The sequence below is a fragment of the Choloepus didactylus genome, chromosome 5, assembly GCF_015220235.1.
Source record: "Choloepus didactylus isolate mChoDid1 chromosome 5, mChoDid1.pri, whole genome shotgun sequence".
Taxonomy (NCBI): domain Eukaryota; kingdom Metazoa; phylum Chordata; class Mammalia; order Pilosa; family Megalonychidae; genus Choloepus; species Choloepus didactylus.
Window position 1 is genome coordinate 107,020,813 of NC_051311.1, and position 15,405 is coordinate 107,036,217.

At 36.1% G+C, this 15,405-nt stretch overlaps 1 protein-coding gene across 1 annotated transcript in view; it reads left to right on the top strand.

Annotated features, from left to right (window-relative positions):
• Nucleotides 1-15,131, top strand: part of CFAP69 (cilia and flagella associated protein 69) — a 72,036-nt gene extending 56,905 nt beyond the window's left edge. The window contains 9 exon segments of the mRNA XM_037836611.1: nt 4,500-4,581; nt 7,077-7,269; nt 8,327-8,347; nt 8,350-8,463; nt 9,049-9,125; nt 10,069-10,266; nt 11,949-12,035; nt 13,810-13,914; nt 14,448-15,131. Of these exon segments, the coding sequence (XP_037692539.1) occupies nt 4,500-4,581; nt 7,077-7,269; nt 8,327-8,347; nt 8,350-8,463; nt 9,049-9,125; nt 10,069-10,266; nt 11,949-12,035; nt 13,810-13,914; nt 14,448-14,618 (1,048 nt within the window). The 3' untranslated portion in view covers nt 14,619-15,131.
• Nucleotides 15,132-15,405: the final 274 nt, after the last annotated feature.

Genomic DNA, 15,405 nt, shown 5'->3' on the forward strand with positions numbered 1-15,405 from the left:
ATATTCTCTGATACTTTCTTTGTATCATAGGGCTTAAATTTAACATCTTAAGTCTATAACAATCTTGTTTTCTTTGATACCAACTTAACTTCAATAGGACACATAAACTATGTTCCTATACTCCTCCATTCCCCCACCCTTATGTAGTTCTTGTCAGAAATTACATATTTTACATTGAGTCCAAAACCACTAATTTATCATTACACTTGATATATTTTAGATCCTGTAGCAAGTAAATAGTGGATTTACAAATCAAAAATACAGTAGTATTGCTATTTATATTTGCCATGTGATCTTTACTGGAAATCTTTATTTCTTCATGTGGTTTCCGTCAATTGTTTAGTGTCCCTCCCTTTCAGCCTGCAGAATTCCCTTTAGCATTTCTTATAGGACTGATCTACTGGTGGTGAAGTCCCTCAGCTTTTGATTACCTGGGAATGTTTTCATCTCCCCCTCATTTTTAACCTCCAGGTGTTTGTGAATTTTCTAAGTCTTTGATGATTATTGACTTATGTTTGTATTCCATTGTGGTCAGAGAATGTGCTTTGAATAATTTCAATTTTTTTAAATTTATTGAGGCTTGTTTTATGTCCCAGCCTATGGTCTATTCTGGAGAAAGTTCTGTGATCACTAGAGAAGAATGTGTATCCTGGTGATTTGGGATGTAATGTTCTATATATGTCTGTTAAATTTCTTTATCTCTCTCTCTCCTTTCTTTGTTTCTTTGTCAGTAGGGCTTCCTTTAGTATCTGAAGCAGGATAGGTCTTTTATTAGCAAAATCTCTCAGCATTTGTTCGTCTTTGAAAAATTTAAGCTCTCCCTCAAAGTTGAAGGAGAGTTTTGCTGGATAAATTATTCTTGGTTGGACATTTTTCTCGGAATTTTAAATATGTCATGCCATTGCCTTTTTGCCTCCATAGTGACTGCTGAGTAGTCACTGCTTAGTCTTATGTTGTTTCCTTTGTATGTGGCGAATTGCTTTTGTCTTGCTGCTTTCAGAACTTGCTCCTTCTCTTCAGTATTTGACAGTCTGATCAGAATGTGTCTCGGAGTGGGTTTATTTTGATTTATTCTATTTGGAGTTCGCTGGGCATTTATGCTTTGTGTATTTATATTGTGTAGAAGGTTTGGGAAGTTTTCCCTAACAATTTCTTTGAATACTCTTTATAGACCTTTACCCTTCTCTTCCCCTTCTGGGGCACCAATGAGTCTTAAATTTGGAAGTTTTATTCTATCTATTGTATCCCTGAGATCCGTTTTGATTTTTTTCCGTTTTTTTCCCCATTCTCTCTTTTGTTCTTTCATTTTCCATTCTGTGGTTCTCAAGATCGCTGAGTCGTTGTTCAGCTTCCTCTGATCTTGTACTGTGAGTATCCAGAATCTTTTTAATTTGATCAACAGTTTCTTTTATTTCCATAAGATCTTCTATTTTTTTTATTTACTCTTGCAATTTCTTCTTTACGCTCTTCTAGGGTCTTCTTCATGGCCTTTATATCCTGTGCCATGCTCTTGTTGTTTGTCTTTAGTTCTTTAATTAATTGCTCCAAGTACTGTGTCTCCTCTGATCTTTTGATTTGGGTGTTTTGGTTTGGGTTATCTGTACCGTCTGGTTTTTTTCATATGCTTTAAAATTTTCTGTTGTTTTTAGGCTCTTGGCAATTGCTTTACTTAATAGGGTTCTTTTAGGATATGAAGGATTATTCAGACACCAATCTCTAATTTGGTGGCATACACTTTCTCTAACCAGCTGATGGCGTCCGCAAGTCACCTATTCCCCTCAAGTCAGTTCTCCCCAACTTTGTCTTTGTGGTTTGTGGGGGCCTGGTTCTTGTGGGGTCCAATTGGTGTACTAAGTTTGAGTGTGTTGTTGGTGCTGTCTGCCGTGAATGTGGGGCGTGTGTCTGAGCAGTTAGGGAGGCAGGGCAGTTTTAATAATCAAACCTCCCAGGTGTTCCTGGAGATTTAAGGCTGTTGCAAGAGTCTAAATCTTCATTTCAGTCTCACCACAGATTGTCTCTGCCACTGACCCACAAGTCCTTGGTATTGGTGTAGGGTCCCTGGGATTTCCAGGTGGGTTCCTCTTCCCAGCCATGCCCTTCTAGGGCCTTTGCTGAGGGAAGGCTGTGCTACATCACAAATGTGCGCCATCTCTCAAGGGAAGCCCTGGGCCGCCGGGCTGTGCAAGGGCATTTCTGGCCTGCTGTGAAGATGGCTGAATGGGGCGTGTTAATTTCCCCCTTTTTGCAAAACTCCGCCTTTCCAGCTCCGGGACAATTAGCTGTGGGTGCACAAAAGGCTATTGTCCATGCCCAATATTGTGGCATGTGTGCGGTGTTGCTGGAAACACTTCTCATCACAATGGGACCCTTGGCGTGACTCTGGGCTGTGTCTCCGGAGCCAGACAGGAGCATTCCCAGCGCGCTGGGAAGATGGTTGCAGGGGCATGGCTTTTTGGCTCCCCTCTGTCCTCCTCGCTCCAAGACAACTAGCAGTGGGTGCACGAAAGGCTATCTTCCACGCCAGCTATTGAGGCATTCGTACAGCCCTTTCCTGCTATGCTGCACTGTGTGATTCTCACTGCCTTATCTGCAGCTGCTTTTGGGTTTTTTTTTAAAAAGAACTAGTCTGCCTCCAAACGCCAACCCATGGTTTCCCCACCCCACAGCATGGCTGCCGGACATTCAGTAGGCTCACTCACTCGTTTCAGAATGCAGACTCCCAGTTTCACCAAGTGCACGGTCCCTGTGGATTTAGGAGACCTTGTCCAGCTGGTACATCACTGGAACTGGTGTTCTGGGTCACTTTCTGGCTTTTATCTAGTATTTTTCACGGAGGTGTTTTTTTGCCCTGTCTCTCCTAGCCACCATCTTAGGTTCTCCCTTGTTTTTCTCTTCTGTGGAATACATTTGTATAACGTTGTTATGTCTTTCTTAAAATTGGTGGAATTCACCCATGAAGCCATTTGAGCCTGGAATTTATTTTGTAGAAAGGTTCTGAATTACAAATTTAGTCTCTTTAATAAATGTAGATATTTTAAGATTCTCTATTTCTTTTTGTGTAGGATCTAAGATGTAGTTTTCTAGGAATTTGTTTATTTCTTCTGAATTTTCAAATTTACCAGCATGTAGTTGTTCATAATATCCTCTTACAGTCTTTAATAGCTGTAGGTTATGAAGGGATGTATTTTTGCCTTCTTTTTCTTTCTGGTATTTGTTATTTGTGCTCTCCCTCCCTCCCTTTCTCCTTGATGTATCTATAGTATTCATCTTTTCAAAAAATCAACTCATGTGCTTTGTTGATTCTATTTTGTGTTTGTTTTATATATTTCATTAATTTCTGCTCTTTTTCCTTGCTTCACCTGTTTATCTTTTTCTACTTCTTGAGATGAATGCTAAGTTTATAGATTTTCAACCTTTCTTCTGCTCTAATATATGCATTTAAGGCTGTAAGTTCCCTTCTAATGATGATTTTAGTAGCATTCCACAAGTTTGGCTATGTGTTTATTTTCGTCATCATTCAGTTCATATTTTCTGATTTTCTAACTCATTTTTCTCATTTTCATTGTTAATTTTCTCTTTGACCTTTGGGTATTAAGAGTGTATTGTTTAATTTCTGAACAAATAAGGATTTTCTATTTTTGCTATTATTGTTATGAATTAAAGAGCTATATGGCTCTGTAGACATCAGAGAGTTCTACTCCAAAGTAGGAAAAAAATAAGCATGTTCTATGCCCAGAGGTGGTGAAACCTGTGGACCTCCTGAATGGGAGGGGCCACGCTGGTAGCCTTTATGCACCATCCGCTCTCCAACCTCACCACTACCACCACCTTGATCACCACCACAGGCAGTCAGCAGAGGCAGAGGTCTCTTTTTGCTAGAGGAAGGGAAAGAAGACAGGAAGCTAACTCCAGCTGGCTTGCAGTACCTGGAAGAAGAGAAATTAGCCTGTGAGTTACTATTCACCCACCACCACCATCACCACCACCGTAAGAGCTCATCTAGCCCAAATTCCCTACCCTGTAAATCTGAAAATAGCCCTGGCAGCAACCAACAATCCCTCCCTGCATATAAACTGCATAGGCCTAAGCTACAGGCATTTTTAGTATATAATCTCAGCTGCTAAGAAATTAGAAGTAATCAAGAATCATCGGATATTTGAGATGCACCAACACCATTAAAAGGAGATAATAAACTGATAAACCTTGAAGAAACAGTTTCCAGAGCAATCAGAAAAGAATTTTAAAAGTAAATAATATCATAAAATGGAGGAAAAAATCAAGTCTGCAGAAAAGAAATAGGCATTTATGAAAAGGTTTTAATTGATACTGGTTTTAAAAAATAGTTGAAATTAAACTTCACTGGGACAGTTTAAATTTTAGAGTTCTATTTTTTTAAGTAAAGAATATTAACTAAGGGAATAAATAAAATTATTTGAAAATGCTGTTTTGGTAGAAAGCTCTATAAATTGAGTTCAACAATAACTTCCTTTTTATTTAAGGTGCTGCATTTTAGGATGTTATCCCTCAGAGGATTATTTTCTTGAAAAGGAAGGAATTTTTCTCCTTTTGGATTTATTGGCAGTAAGTATGGGTATAACAACTATAAACCAAAGAAAAAGATTCAAATGTATTATTTTAAAGAAAGTCCCTCCTGGAGATTCATCATATATACACTAGCATGTTGAAAGCTCTGAAAATTCCTCCAGCTAAGAATTCAGTTTATTTAGGTCAGTGATCCTAAACACATGCCAGCAGAGAATTTGGGCTTTTTTTCTTTGTTTGTACTCCATTAACTCCTAAGAAAAAGCACATAAAGTACCAGAGTAACAAAAACTATAGTCATTTATTAATAACTTCTAGCTTAGCCCCCAGTATTAAATGTCAAGGGCCACATTAGCCAATAAAGATAAGCATTTTTTTTGAGAGCTGTGTACAGTTTGGAGATAATGTTAAGAAGTCTAGTGTGTCGTGAAACCACTTTTATGGAATGAGCAGGGGGTGGGGGGAGCATACTAAGCCACAGCTGTAAAGATAGTTGCCATCTAGTCACTGAGAAGAATGATGAAGACCCCCATTAACACTCAAAAGTAACCCCCTACTAGCTTCAAATCTAAGTGAGGTCCATAGTCAAGATGATGTAAGAGGAAAATATAATTTCATTTGTATAAAGCTTAGAGAGGACTCTGCCCCCATCAGGATGGTGGAATAAGACCAGAGCCCTGTCTCCCTACAGAACCTTGGGACAATAAGCAAGAGCTGACAGAAGCATCTTTTTCAAAGCTCCAGAAAACAGTTACAGGGTTGCAGTAACAGGGCAAGTGTTCATCTAGAAAAATGCAACTTAAAAATGGTAGGATCTGAAGGTACCCTTGCTGGCTTGGTACAGAGCCAACCCCCACTCCCAGTGCAGTCCTGGTTTTGGAGGGAGTAAAGTAACCTTTATGCACATACTAGGATGAATGTGTGTCTGTGCCAGTCTGGTGGCAGCCTAAAGGACTGAACCAGCATACACATCACAGGCTCGCCATTCCAGAACTTGCTGTGCATGTAGAGGCAGCTCACAGAGTTCTCCTATAGAACACTGTAGGAGAACAATGAAATCAGTGCTGCCTACGGAAAAGGACTGACAGCTGGGGACATACAGTGTAGCACCTGGGACCATCAGGAAACAGTTTCCTAAGCAAGTGAGGATGTTCATGTCCATGTAATTCATAGGGTCACACCTGCATGCCCAGGACAAAACGCATGCACAGAAAAGACCAGGAGGACACTATGCTTTTATTTCAGGCTGTTCTCTAAACTCATTATTGGACGTCTAAGCTTAGGGGGAGTGCCCTCACTCAGTAGTATTCTTCAAAGCAATGCTGGGAGGAGTAAATGAGTAGTGTGTGTGTGTGTACATACTTATATATACTTGCCTATGGATTTTGGCTACATTAGTGCTTGACATATATTACTGCTGTATATGTGTTTGCAGTGAATATTATTAGATTGTGTTTAATGTAGATTGAACCAGTCAAGTTAATTACAAATTATAAATATTCTGTGAGAGAGTTTTTATATCAACTTTGGCCCTTGACATTTGCCTTTTTCTCCTGATAGTGAAGTACGAGAATAAAAGACTCAATTGAGAATTATGTTTAATATGATTTTTCTAAAATACTTATTCAGTGTATACTGATAATAATTGCTAGTAATGGCTAAATATTATTGAGGGCTTATACGTTCCAGGCAGTCTCATATAACTTACAATAACCCTCTGCAGCATGTTATATTATCCCTTTTATAAAAGAAGAAACTGATAATGTGTTGCAATGTAAACAAAAGGGTATGTGTTTCCTTTGCTGTATTCTGTTGGCAATATAAACTATAACAGTTAATCAACAAAATACATTTCACACAGAAACCATCACTATTGGGAGGCCATTGCTCTGGGTGGAATTTTTTATACATAAATATTAGTTTGCTTAAAACTAGTTGTAGTAAAACAAAGGAAATGTGTTTGAGAAGAGAATTTTCCTTAAATCAATATTTTTTATTGATGCTAATTTTCAAAATACAAAATTACACATGATTTTGTTTAATTTTCATATGTGCCTGCCACGTTGCTTAAGAGCAATGAAGTTATAGCTAGAACGAGTCTTTACAAACCTTTAAATAAAGTATGTGAACTGGAAAGATCCTTTAATTACAGTAGTTGGTAGTGTGGTAAACTGTGTAGACCACTGTTGACCTTGTCCACTTAGCATGAACATCTCACTTCTTTTTGCAATCCCTCTTTTCCAACTCAATCAAAACATATTTTTGTTCATGATATTTGTTTATGATTACTTCAGAATTATATTGAATCTTTTTCTTTTTATCCTTTTGAATTTCTAATGGGTAAAAAGTACTCATTACCATGGGAATCTATTTTAGCAGGAGATTGCCCAAATCTTACTTATTTAGGCTCTGAGTTTACTAAAGCAATCATTTAGAAGAAACTTATTAAAAAACACAGGTGTTTCCCTTTTTTTAAGGCAATAATTCTTAATGTTTCTTGCAACTGTTTTTCCTTTTCTGTTTCGTTGCTAAAGTTGAACCAAAAAAAGTTCTGTAATCTGATACTTGGAATAATGGTTGAATTTTGTGATAATCCCAAAACTACCGCTCATGTCAATGCTTGGCGAGGGAAAAAGGACCAGACAGCTGCTAGTCTCTTAATTAAACTGTGGAGAAAAGAAGAAAAGGAACTAGGAGTAAAACGTGACAAAAATGGAAAGATCATTGGTAAGTGTATTTAAACTTGTTAGTAGAAGCAATTAGATGCATATATTTTTAAAAAGATATCTTTAAAACATATTAGGAAAGTTTGAGCACTATCACCCCTTTCTCTAAAGTTCTTTTCACAAGGGTTTGAAGAACTTGCTATCATCAATTCTGAATGATTGGGAGAAGACTAAGTAAACTAGTACCAGGTCCAGATTTTAATAGGATATTTTTAAGAAATGGTATTGGATTATATTATTTGACTCAAAACAATCTAACAGTACTTCCTGAGAAGTTTTTTTGGGTTACCTGCTTTTACAGATTAAGATCTCATTTACCAATAATATTTGGAGATGTAAGTAGAGTGTTTGGAAACCATTTTTATATATTATTTTATACATTCCTGTTGATACTGGTTTGTTACAGTTATGTTTTACTATGAAAAAGAACCTACTTTCTGAATAAAAATGTAAAAATGAACTCAAATATTCATAAATTTAAAGTACTAGATTCTAAAATAACAAGGTTTACAGTATCAGAATTGGCTATTCATTTATTATTCTACAATGCTACATTATATTTTCTAAATCTTTTAAAATTCTTATTATGTAAGAAAAATTGCTTATTTTTAAATGAAAATATTCCCCTTTAACTTCTATTGAGTTTCTTCCTTCAATCTATTTATTTCTGAGTTTTGACTATAACATTGTAAAATAGTTTTTATATTTATAGCAAAATATATAGTAAACAAAAGCTAAGTAGCTTACACTGTTGTTTAAAGTGACATTATTCAGTTTCTCAATCGCAAATTACAAGTTTCACTTTTAAAATGAGTGATTTTTTTTAAAACTTCATATTTCACATAAATAGTAAAATTAAAACCTTCACTTTTGCCACAGATTGGGAAGAAAATAACTGATTGCTGTGGATTCAAAAGAGTAACCACATATTAGGCAAATTCTACTCTGTTACAATTTTATATATCTTATGTTGTCTAGACTGAAATCTCAGATATTTACTATGATTTGCTATGGTTTTAACTGTCTGTTTTGTGTTTTCATGATAACCAATTAATTAGATATAAAGAAACCTCTATTAACTAGTTTCAAGAAGAACAAAAACCCATGCCACTGCCTGCCAACTGCCCAACTGTTGCAGTTATGGATGTTGCTGAGAATATCAGAGCAAAAATATATGCTGTGTTGGGAAAACTAGGTAAGAAGCTACTCATCAACTCCAAAAGAACATCTCTGTTTTGCTGAGTATGCCATCTGATTTTGCTTTTAAGCCCATTTTCAAAACATGATGAACCAAAGTCCTTTTATACAGATAAATGCTTATTCCATTGTTACCCCAATGTCCAGGCTGCACCCCTGACCAAGTAATAAGAATCTCTGTGTGTGGGGCGCAGGCATCAGTGTTTTTTAAAGCTCCCCAGGCAATTCCGATGTGTAGCCAGGATTAAGAACAATTTGTTTACATGATTAGATTTAAGGACTAGAATTCTCCATCACCTGAGTTTTTTAAGTCCTTGCTTCCTGCTAAGGAAAATGTCCTATACACACTTCAGTTTCTGAAAGTACAATTCATCGTCTGACCATAGCACAGAAAGAATGATCCCTCTTCTAGAGACTGGATGAGGTTGACCTGGCAAAGGAAGCCAGGCACTCACAGAAGTAATTGTTTCATAAATCAAGATGAAATCAAAAATGACTGTTTGCATTTATTTTTATGATGGATATATGCTTCTAGGAATCAGTTTCTCTGTTAAAGTTATCCTTCTTTATAAACTTTGTTTAGATTTTGAGAATTTACCTGGCCTATCTGCTGAAGATTTTGTCACACTCTGTATCATACATAGGTATCTTGATTTTAAGGTAAGTACCTTCTTAATAACCTTGCTATTGGAAAGAAAAGATATATTTGCAATTGTGAGCCGTAATTCAGGTACTGTGTAGTTTCTGTTTTCTATGTTGCATCTAATACTGTTCAGGAAACACTTAATTGACGAGGTACTTTCCTTAACATAGAGCTATTCAAAAGCCTAACAATTTTTTAATATAAATTCCTCTCTTTAGAAACCATTTGGAACTAGAATTAAAATACAAGTACTAACACTTATTAAGGTGTTATTTTACCATTTTTATCACAATCCAATAACAACTAAAGGACATTAGATGGCTTACCTTGCTGGTTATGTTTTTGTAGGTAAATAAATGCTTTTGAAGTTTCAGAGACTTTTTTTGAGTAAACAAACATTAGCACTATATATTTGTTATAAACGAATATACCTCTTTTCCAAATGAGAGAAAAGCTGATTTTTATCCCTATTCTGGATGTATAAATTTTCTCTAAATTTAAATATTCTCAAGCACCTTCATTTCTAGACAACCCTGAATATGAGATGGAGTTATCAGCATGATGAATTGCCTGTTGCCTTAGCTAGAGGAAGAAGAGCAAGGCCCTACTTCTCACAGTGGCTGGGTTCTAGAGTCCCAGGAGTCTCCATATTTGTTCTCCAAGTTCAACTTGACTTATCCTTCAATTCAGGACTTCAGGGAGGAAGGGCAACAGGAGTTCAGGAATAGAAGACTAAATTTGTAGTTTCTGCAGCTCTGAAAACAGAGGAACTGTAAATTACCTGAGTGCTTATATCTATCCAGTGACCCAAATCATTCCCAGTGCACTTAACTTATCCCCAGAAGTCAGTTAGAAAATGCTAGCTCACTAAGTGTCAGCTTTAGAATGACCACCCAAATGAAGGATTACCTAATATCATTTGGTTTTGGTTAATTATAAACTCAAACTTTGTTATAACAGATTGGAGAAATATGGAATGAAATATATGAAGAAATAAAATTAGAAAAGTTAAGACCAATCACTGCAGATTCAAAAAATTTGGAAGCTATTATAACAGCATCAGAAAATATTGGAAAGATGGTTGCTTCTCTGCAAAGTGAGATGATTGAAAGCCAAGCACGCCAAGATGTACAAAATGAACAAAAAGTATATGCAAAAGTAAGCCATAGATATCACTGAAGCACAAAATATTCATTTCAATACTATCAACTAGTTAAAGCTGCCGTAGGATATATTTGTCTTACTGGTGAATACATCAGCACTTAGAGTCATTTTGTGGTTTTCTCTTATAGCTGTTTTCAGTGTTTTTGTACAGCTTTTGAAGAAACCGTAGAGTTAAAAGCTTGAGATTCAATTACTCTATTTCTCTGCTATTCTATGGCATTATAACTTGATTTCTGTATGCTTCTATTTTAAAAGGTAAAAAGAACCAGAGACTTCCAATTTTTGAAATGCCACACAGGGCTCCAAAAAATTGTGGCCTAGTTAAATGTCCACATTTAACAAATTCTGCCTCATAAACAGTGTATCTCTGAGATTGTATGCATAATTTTATTTACAGATAAAGTTGACCCTCATCCCTCGTTCTGATAGGCCCTTATTGGTATGCCATGAACAGGCATACTGAGAAGCTTCATCCTCACCTGAGTGCCAAGATACTTACTCTAAGCCTTAAAAACAGAGATAAAATGGTCTCTGACTTTAATCAGAAAACGCCTGTCTGGAAATATAAGCCATCTTCTTGAAACTTTACGTAGGTAGAAAGCTGAACACATCAAAAGTTTTTGAGCAAATGGATTAAGTGGCTATTTAAATTAACTTGTCCACAGGTACGAAGATGATGTAGATTCCCCACTTCTGCTTTATGCTTTCTCTTTAAAGTGCTTTCCCAAGGGTTTTCTATTGCCTGATCTTTTCATGTAAACTATTAAATGTTTATATCGTCAGCCTAGTAGGAACTCGATCAGAGTCCACCTGTGAATTCTGCTCCACCTTAGACACCTGATTGCTTGAAAGTTTTGTTTGCCAAGAGCTTTCATAGCATGGACGCTGCCCTTTAACTAATTTATTTGCTCTTAAGTGGAGCAGCCCATTGGCAAGTTCTGCTGCCTTGTTAGTTCTATAAAACAGCAGAATTTCTGCCCTGTTGACTAGCTACTGTTGATTTGTTATCATGACTCTGACCTCACTTACTTTTTAGCAGTTGTTTGCTTAAATATCCTTAGAATCATAATTTAAGTTTAATAATCTGTTATACACCAACCAATGCATGTGTCCTCTGATTATACCTTTAAACAGTCTATTGAGAACCATAATCTTTGATGCTGTTTTTTAGTGGTTACCTCCCTAGACTGCAACACCACAACAAACTCAAAACTCTCACAAAATGGTTTGCTTGCTGCAGTCATAAATTAGAAGAGTTTTACCAATAGAATCTTGCCTAAATTATTTTAATGGCCAGCTAAAATCTCTTTATTTTCTCCTGTGAATTTCCTGTTGTCATTTATGTAATCTGTTCTGAATTATAGTCTGTCTTTACAAGTGGTAATTTTATGAAACAATCAGTCTTGCTGAGAATAGTCATTGTTATAAAAATAGCAAGTTTACGTTTCAAAGAAAACAGTTCAAACCTTAGCTGCATAATGAGTTAAAGATTTTTTTTTTTTCCGTCATAATATTTTTTTTATAAATTGAATTATATGAATGCTCTAGTGTTTTTGCTAGTCGGCTTTAAAATTTACCTTGATGAAAATTAGGTGCTTCCTTCAAAATAAGAACTTTCAGGTCCTTTGGTATCCTTTCATAGAAACTGGAACTCTTAATTATCTTTCTCATTTCAGATACAAGCCACAAACAAGCAAAGAGAATTGGCCAATAAATCATGGAAAAATTTCTTGGCTAGAACATCAAATGATAAAACTTTAAAGGTAGGATTTTTACAGTATTGTGGTATCCACAAAAAATAACCAAGTCTGTCCAGAAACTCCAGGCAGACTTTTTCAGGAATGAATATTATTAACTTTTCTGTGATGACATTTCTGTAGATATCAACACTGTTAGATCCTCATATGCAACTTATAACTGAAACTGTGCATTTTCACACTTACAGAAGGCACTATTCTGAGTTTTACTGGCTTTAAGCAGTGTAAAGCAAGGGGTGGTGTCCCAGAGCTGCATACAGGAGATGATAGCCAGGGAATAGGCAGGAGAAATATGCTCCTGCTTTCCATCCTGAACATATTTCTCCATTAATTTCTTTTCTATAAGAAGCAGAGTGAGGAACCGAAAAAAAACAGCTCTCCTGTATTATCCTCTCCCCCAAGGGTCTTTCCCCTTTGTGACCAAAAGGAACATTGTATTAAATATTAAATAGGAACTTGGGATAAACACCCCATTGGAAAAATGTGTTTAGCTGTTTCAGCTTTAAACTAGAAACTAATCTAAAAAGTTTATAATGCTAATTGTTCACTTGAAATATGTGAGAAGCACTGTGGATTTCCAAAATCACAGTATCTCATCCTTTTTTTTCAACTTTTTTCTATAGTACTTTGGAAACACTTTTACCTAATATTACAAGTCTTTCTCTTGATATGAAATTGTTAAATAAGTTAGTCCATGAAAATAGCAGAACCACATTAAGATAGCAAAATAAAGAACACTTTTCACTAAAAGTGTTCACTAAAAGTTATTTCCCACTTTAGTTACAAAATATCCTCAAAATGCCTGTGTTCAGAAGGAATGGTTAATGAAAATCAGCCCCTACCCTGCAGATCATTTGTTTCCTCCCATTTTCACCTGTTTTCAGTGCCTCAAATATTGAGCTTGAATATAACTGCAAATTATATAGTGTTTTGTTATTCTGAATGTTTGAAACACTTAAGTGTACTGAATTAGTACTTAATTTTTTGCAAGGTATGTTGAAAATGTGCATCACCTGATGTAAATTTATTAGCGTTGCTTAATTGAACCTAATTTCTTTAGTGCCTACTCTACTCCTTGTTTATATATGATTGGTACCTCTGGAAACATCAGTAACTTGTTTAGGTAACTGTTGTCTTCTTCAGTATACAAAGGATCTAACTTGTTACTAACTGTCTTCTCAGCCTAAATAAGCAAATTCATATTCCAGAGTTACTTAATAAACTGCTTTTTGTTTCCTAGACGCTAAAAGAAATACCACACAATGGATTGGCTTAACAACAGGAATTTATTGGCTTTTAGTTTTAGAGACTAGAAGGCTTGCATCCCCCCAGGATTGGGATTTTCTTGCTGGCTGGCAATCTTTGGGGTTCCTTGGCTTTTCCATTACATGGCAGTGCGCATGGTGGTGTCCTCCTTTCTCCTCCGGGTTCAGTTAGCTTGGCTTCTAGCTGCTCCTCTTTGCTTCTCTCTCCATTTGATTTTCACTCTGCTCATTAAAGACTCCAGTAATCCAGATTAGAGCCCAACCTGATTCAGTTAGACCACATCTTAACTGAAGTAACATCTCAAAGTGATCTTATTTAGAATGGGTCCACACCCATCAGAATGTGGACCAAGACCAAGAACATGTCCAACTGGGGTACACAATTCAATCCGCTACACAGCCAAAGCATAAATCAGACACAATTAAATGCATTTTGTATATTTCATTATGAGTAAGTACCATAGTTAATAATTTAATAGAAATTAATCTTTTCTTCCTAATTTAAAAATCTTCAGAAAGCAAAAAGGCTTCAGGAAAAGGCTATAGAATCCTCTAGAACCAATGAACGACCACAAAATGCAATATTTCACCGGACAGATATTAAAGGCCTTAGCACAACGGTAAGATTTTTTTCCCTCCATAACTTTTCTTAATAAATATTATATTTAATCCCCAAAGAATGTTATTTCTATGGGGTTCTCATCTCATATATTTTCTTTTTGCTGTTCAAATTCACATAGTTCAGGCTTATTACTCTCCAAGATACATCCATACTCAGCCAATGCTAGTCAAAACCAGACACAGCACTTCAGGATTCCCTAGAAACTGCGACAAGCACTGTCAGAATATCAGTACGTCTCTTTGACAGCAAATGCATGGTTCCTCCTTTGCCTGGCAAACAGCTCCATGCCGTACCCCAGCATTCCTGGGCATAATATGCCCCAGGTTGCAGAGCTGACAAGCAGTAGAATAAGAATTCACACACATTTTTCCTGGCTCCAAAACTCTAATCTTTCCATCATTCCATGCTCCCTCCTAGTACTTATATATGTGTTTTGGATCTTTTACAAATTAAGCTAAAGGATTAATGGGTTTTTCTCTAACTGAAAATTTTTGAAATAGACTTTTATATGTTTATTTCTTGCTTTTTTAGGTCTCCTTTGGTCGGGTAGTAACAGTGGAAAGCACTCCTGCTAGACTAACAGGAGGACCTCTGGCTGACACAGATATGGCTCTTAAAAAACTGCCTGTTCGAGGAGGAGCCTTACAGAGAGTGAAAACAGTTAAAACCATAGATGAGCCAAAGAAGATTAATCCTACATAAAATACTCTGGAGACTTTTTGAAATAAATTCTGCTTATAATTTTTCTAGTTAAATTTATCTTTATATACAAATGTAAATGAAATATTTTAGTATAAAATATTAATAAAATAGTAAAATACTATATAAAAAAGCACATATATTTTTATTGAAAGTATCAACATGTAACAAATGTAACATCAGAAAAGTTGCTAATTCTCTTAATTAAAATTGTAAAACATTGTTATATCAGTTAGGAATCTTGGTTACAAAGACAGAGAAAACAGTGCCCTGATGCTGCTTCCTACTTCCCAGTTCCCTAAACTAGGCCAACTCCATCCAAAGCATGTGGTGTAAGAAGCTGTAGGGGCAGAATTAGGGCACTGTTTTCAAAAGTACATATGAATATTGGGCAGGGAAAAAAGGTCTACAGTCATATGTTGGCCAAAGTAAAATAAGTTATCTATAAAAAAGCAAATGTTAATCAAGAGTTAAACAGTAAAAATGCAGGTGGTTTTACTCTTAATATATAAATATGCAAAACAAACTCTAATGCTATTTCTCTTCTTTAATGGGGAAGGGAAAGGGGAGATGTGTTTCCCCCCAGTTGGTGGCAGAAGTATCTTGCCAAAGAATAAGAGGTAGGTGCCTTAACGCTGGATGTAGAGCAAAGTGTTTGTGTCCCTGGATGTAATTTTGAGGTTTCCATAGTCTAGCCCCACCCACCTCACCCCGCTTCTCTGCCAAAAGTTGAACACAAAATTGAGTGCATACCCCAGGCTAGGACAGATAAGAACTTATTTTCTTTGGA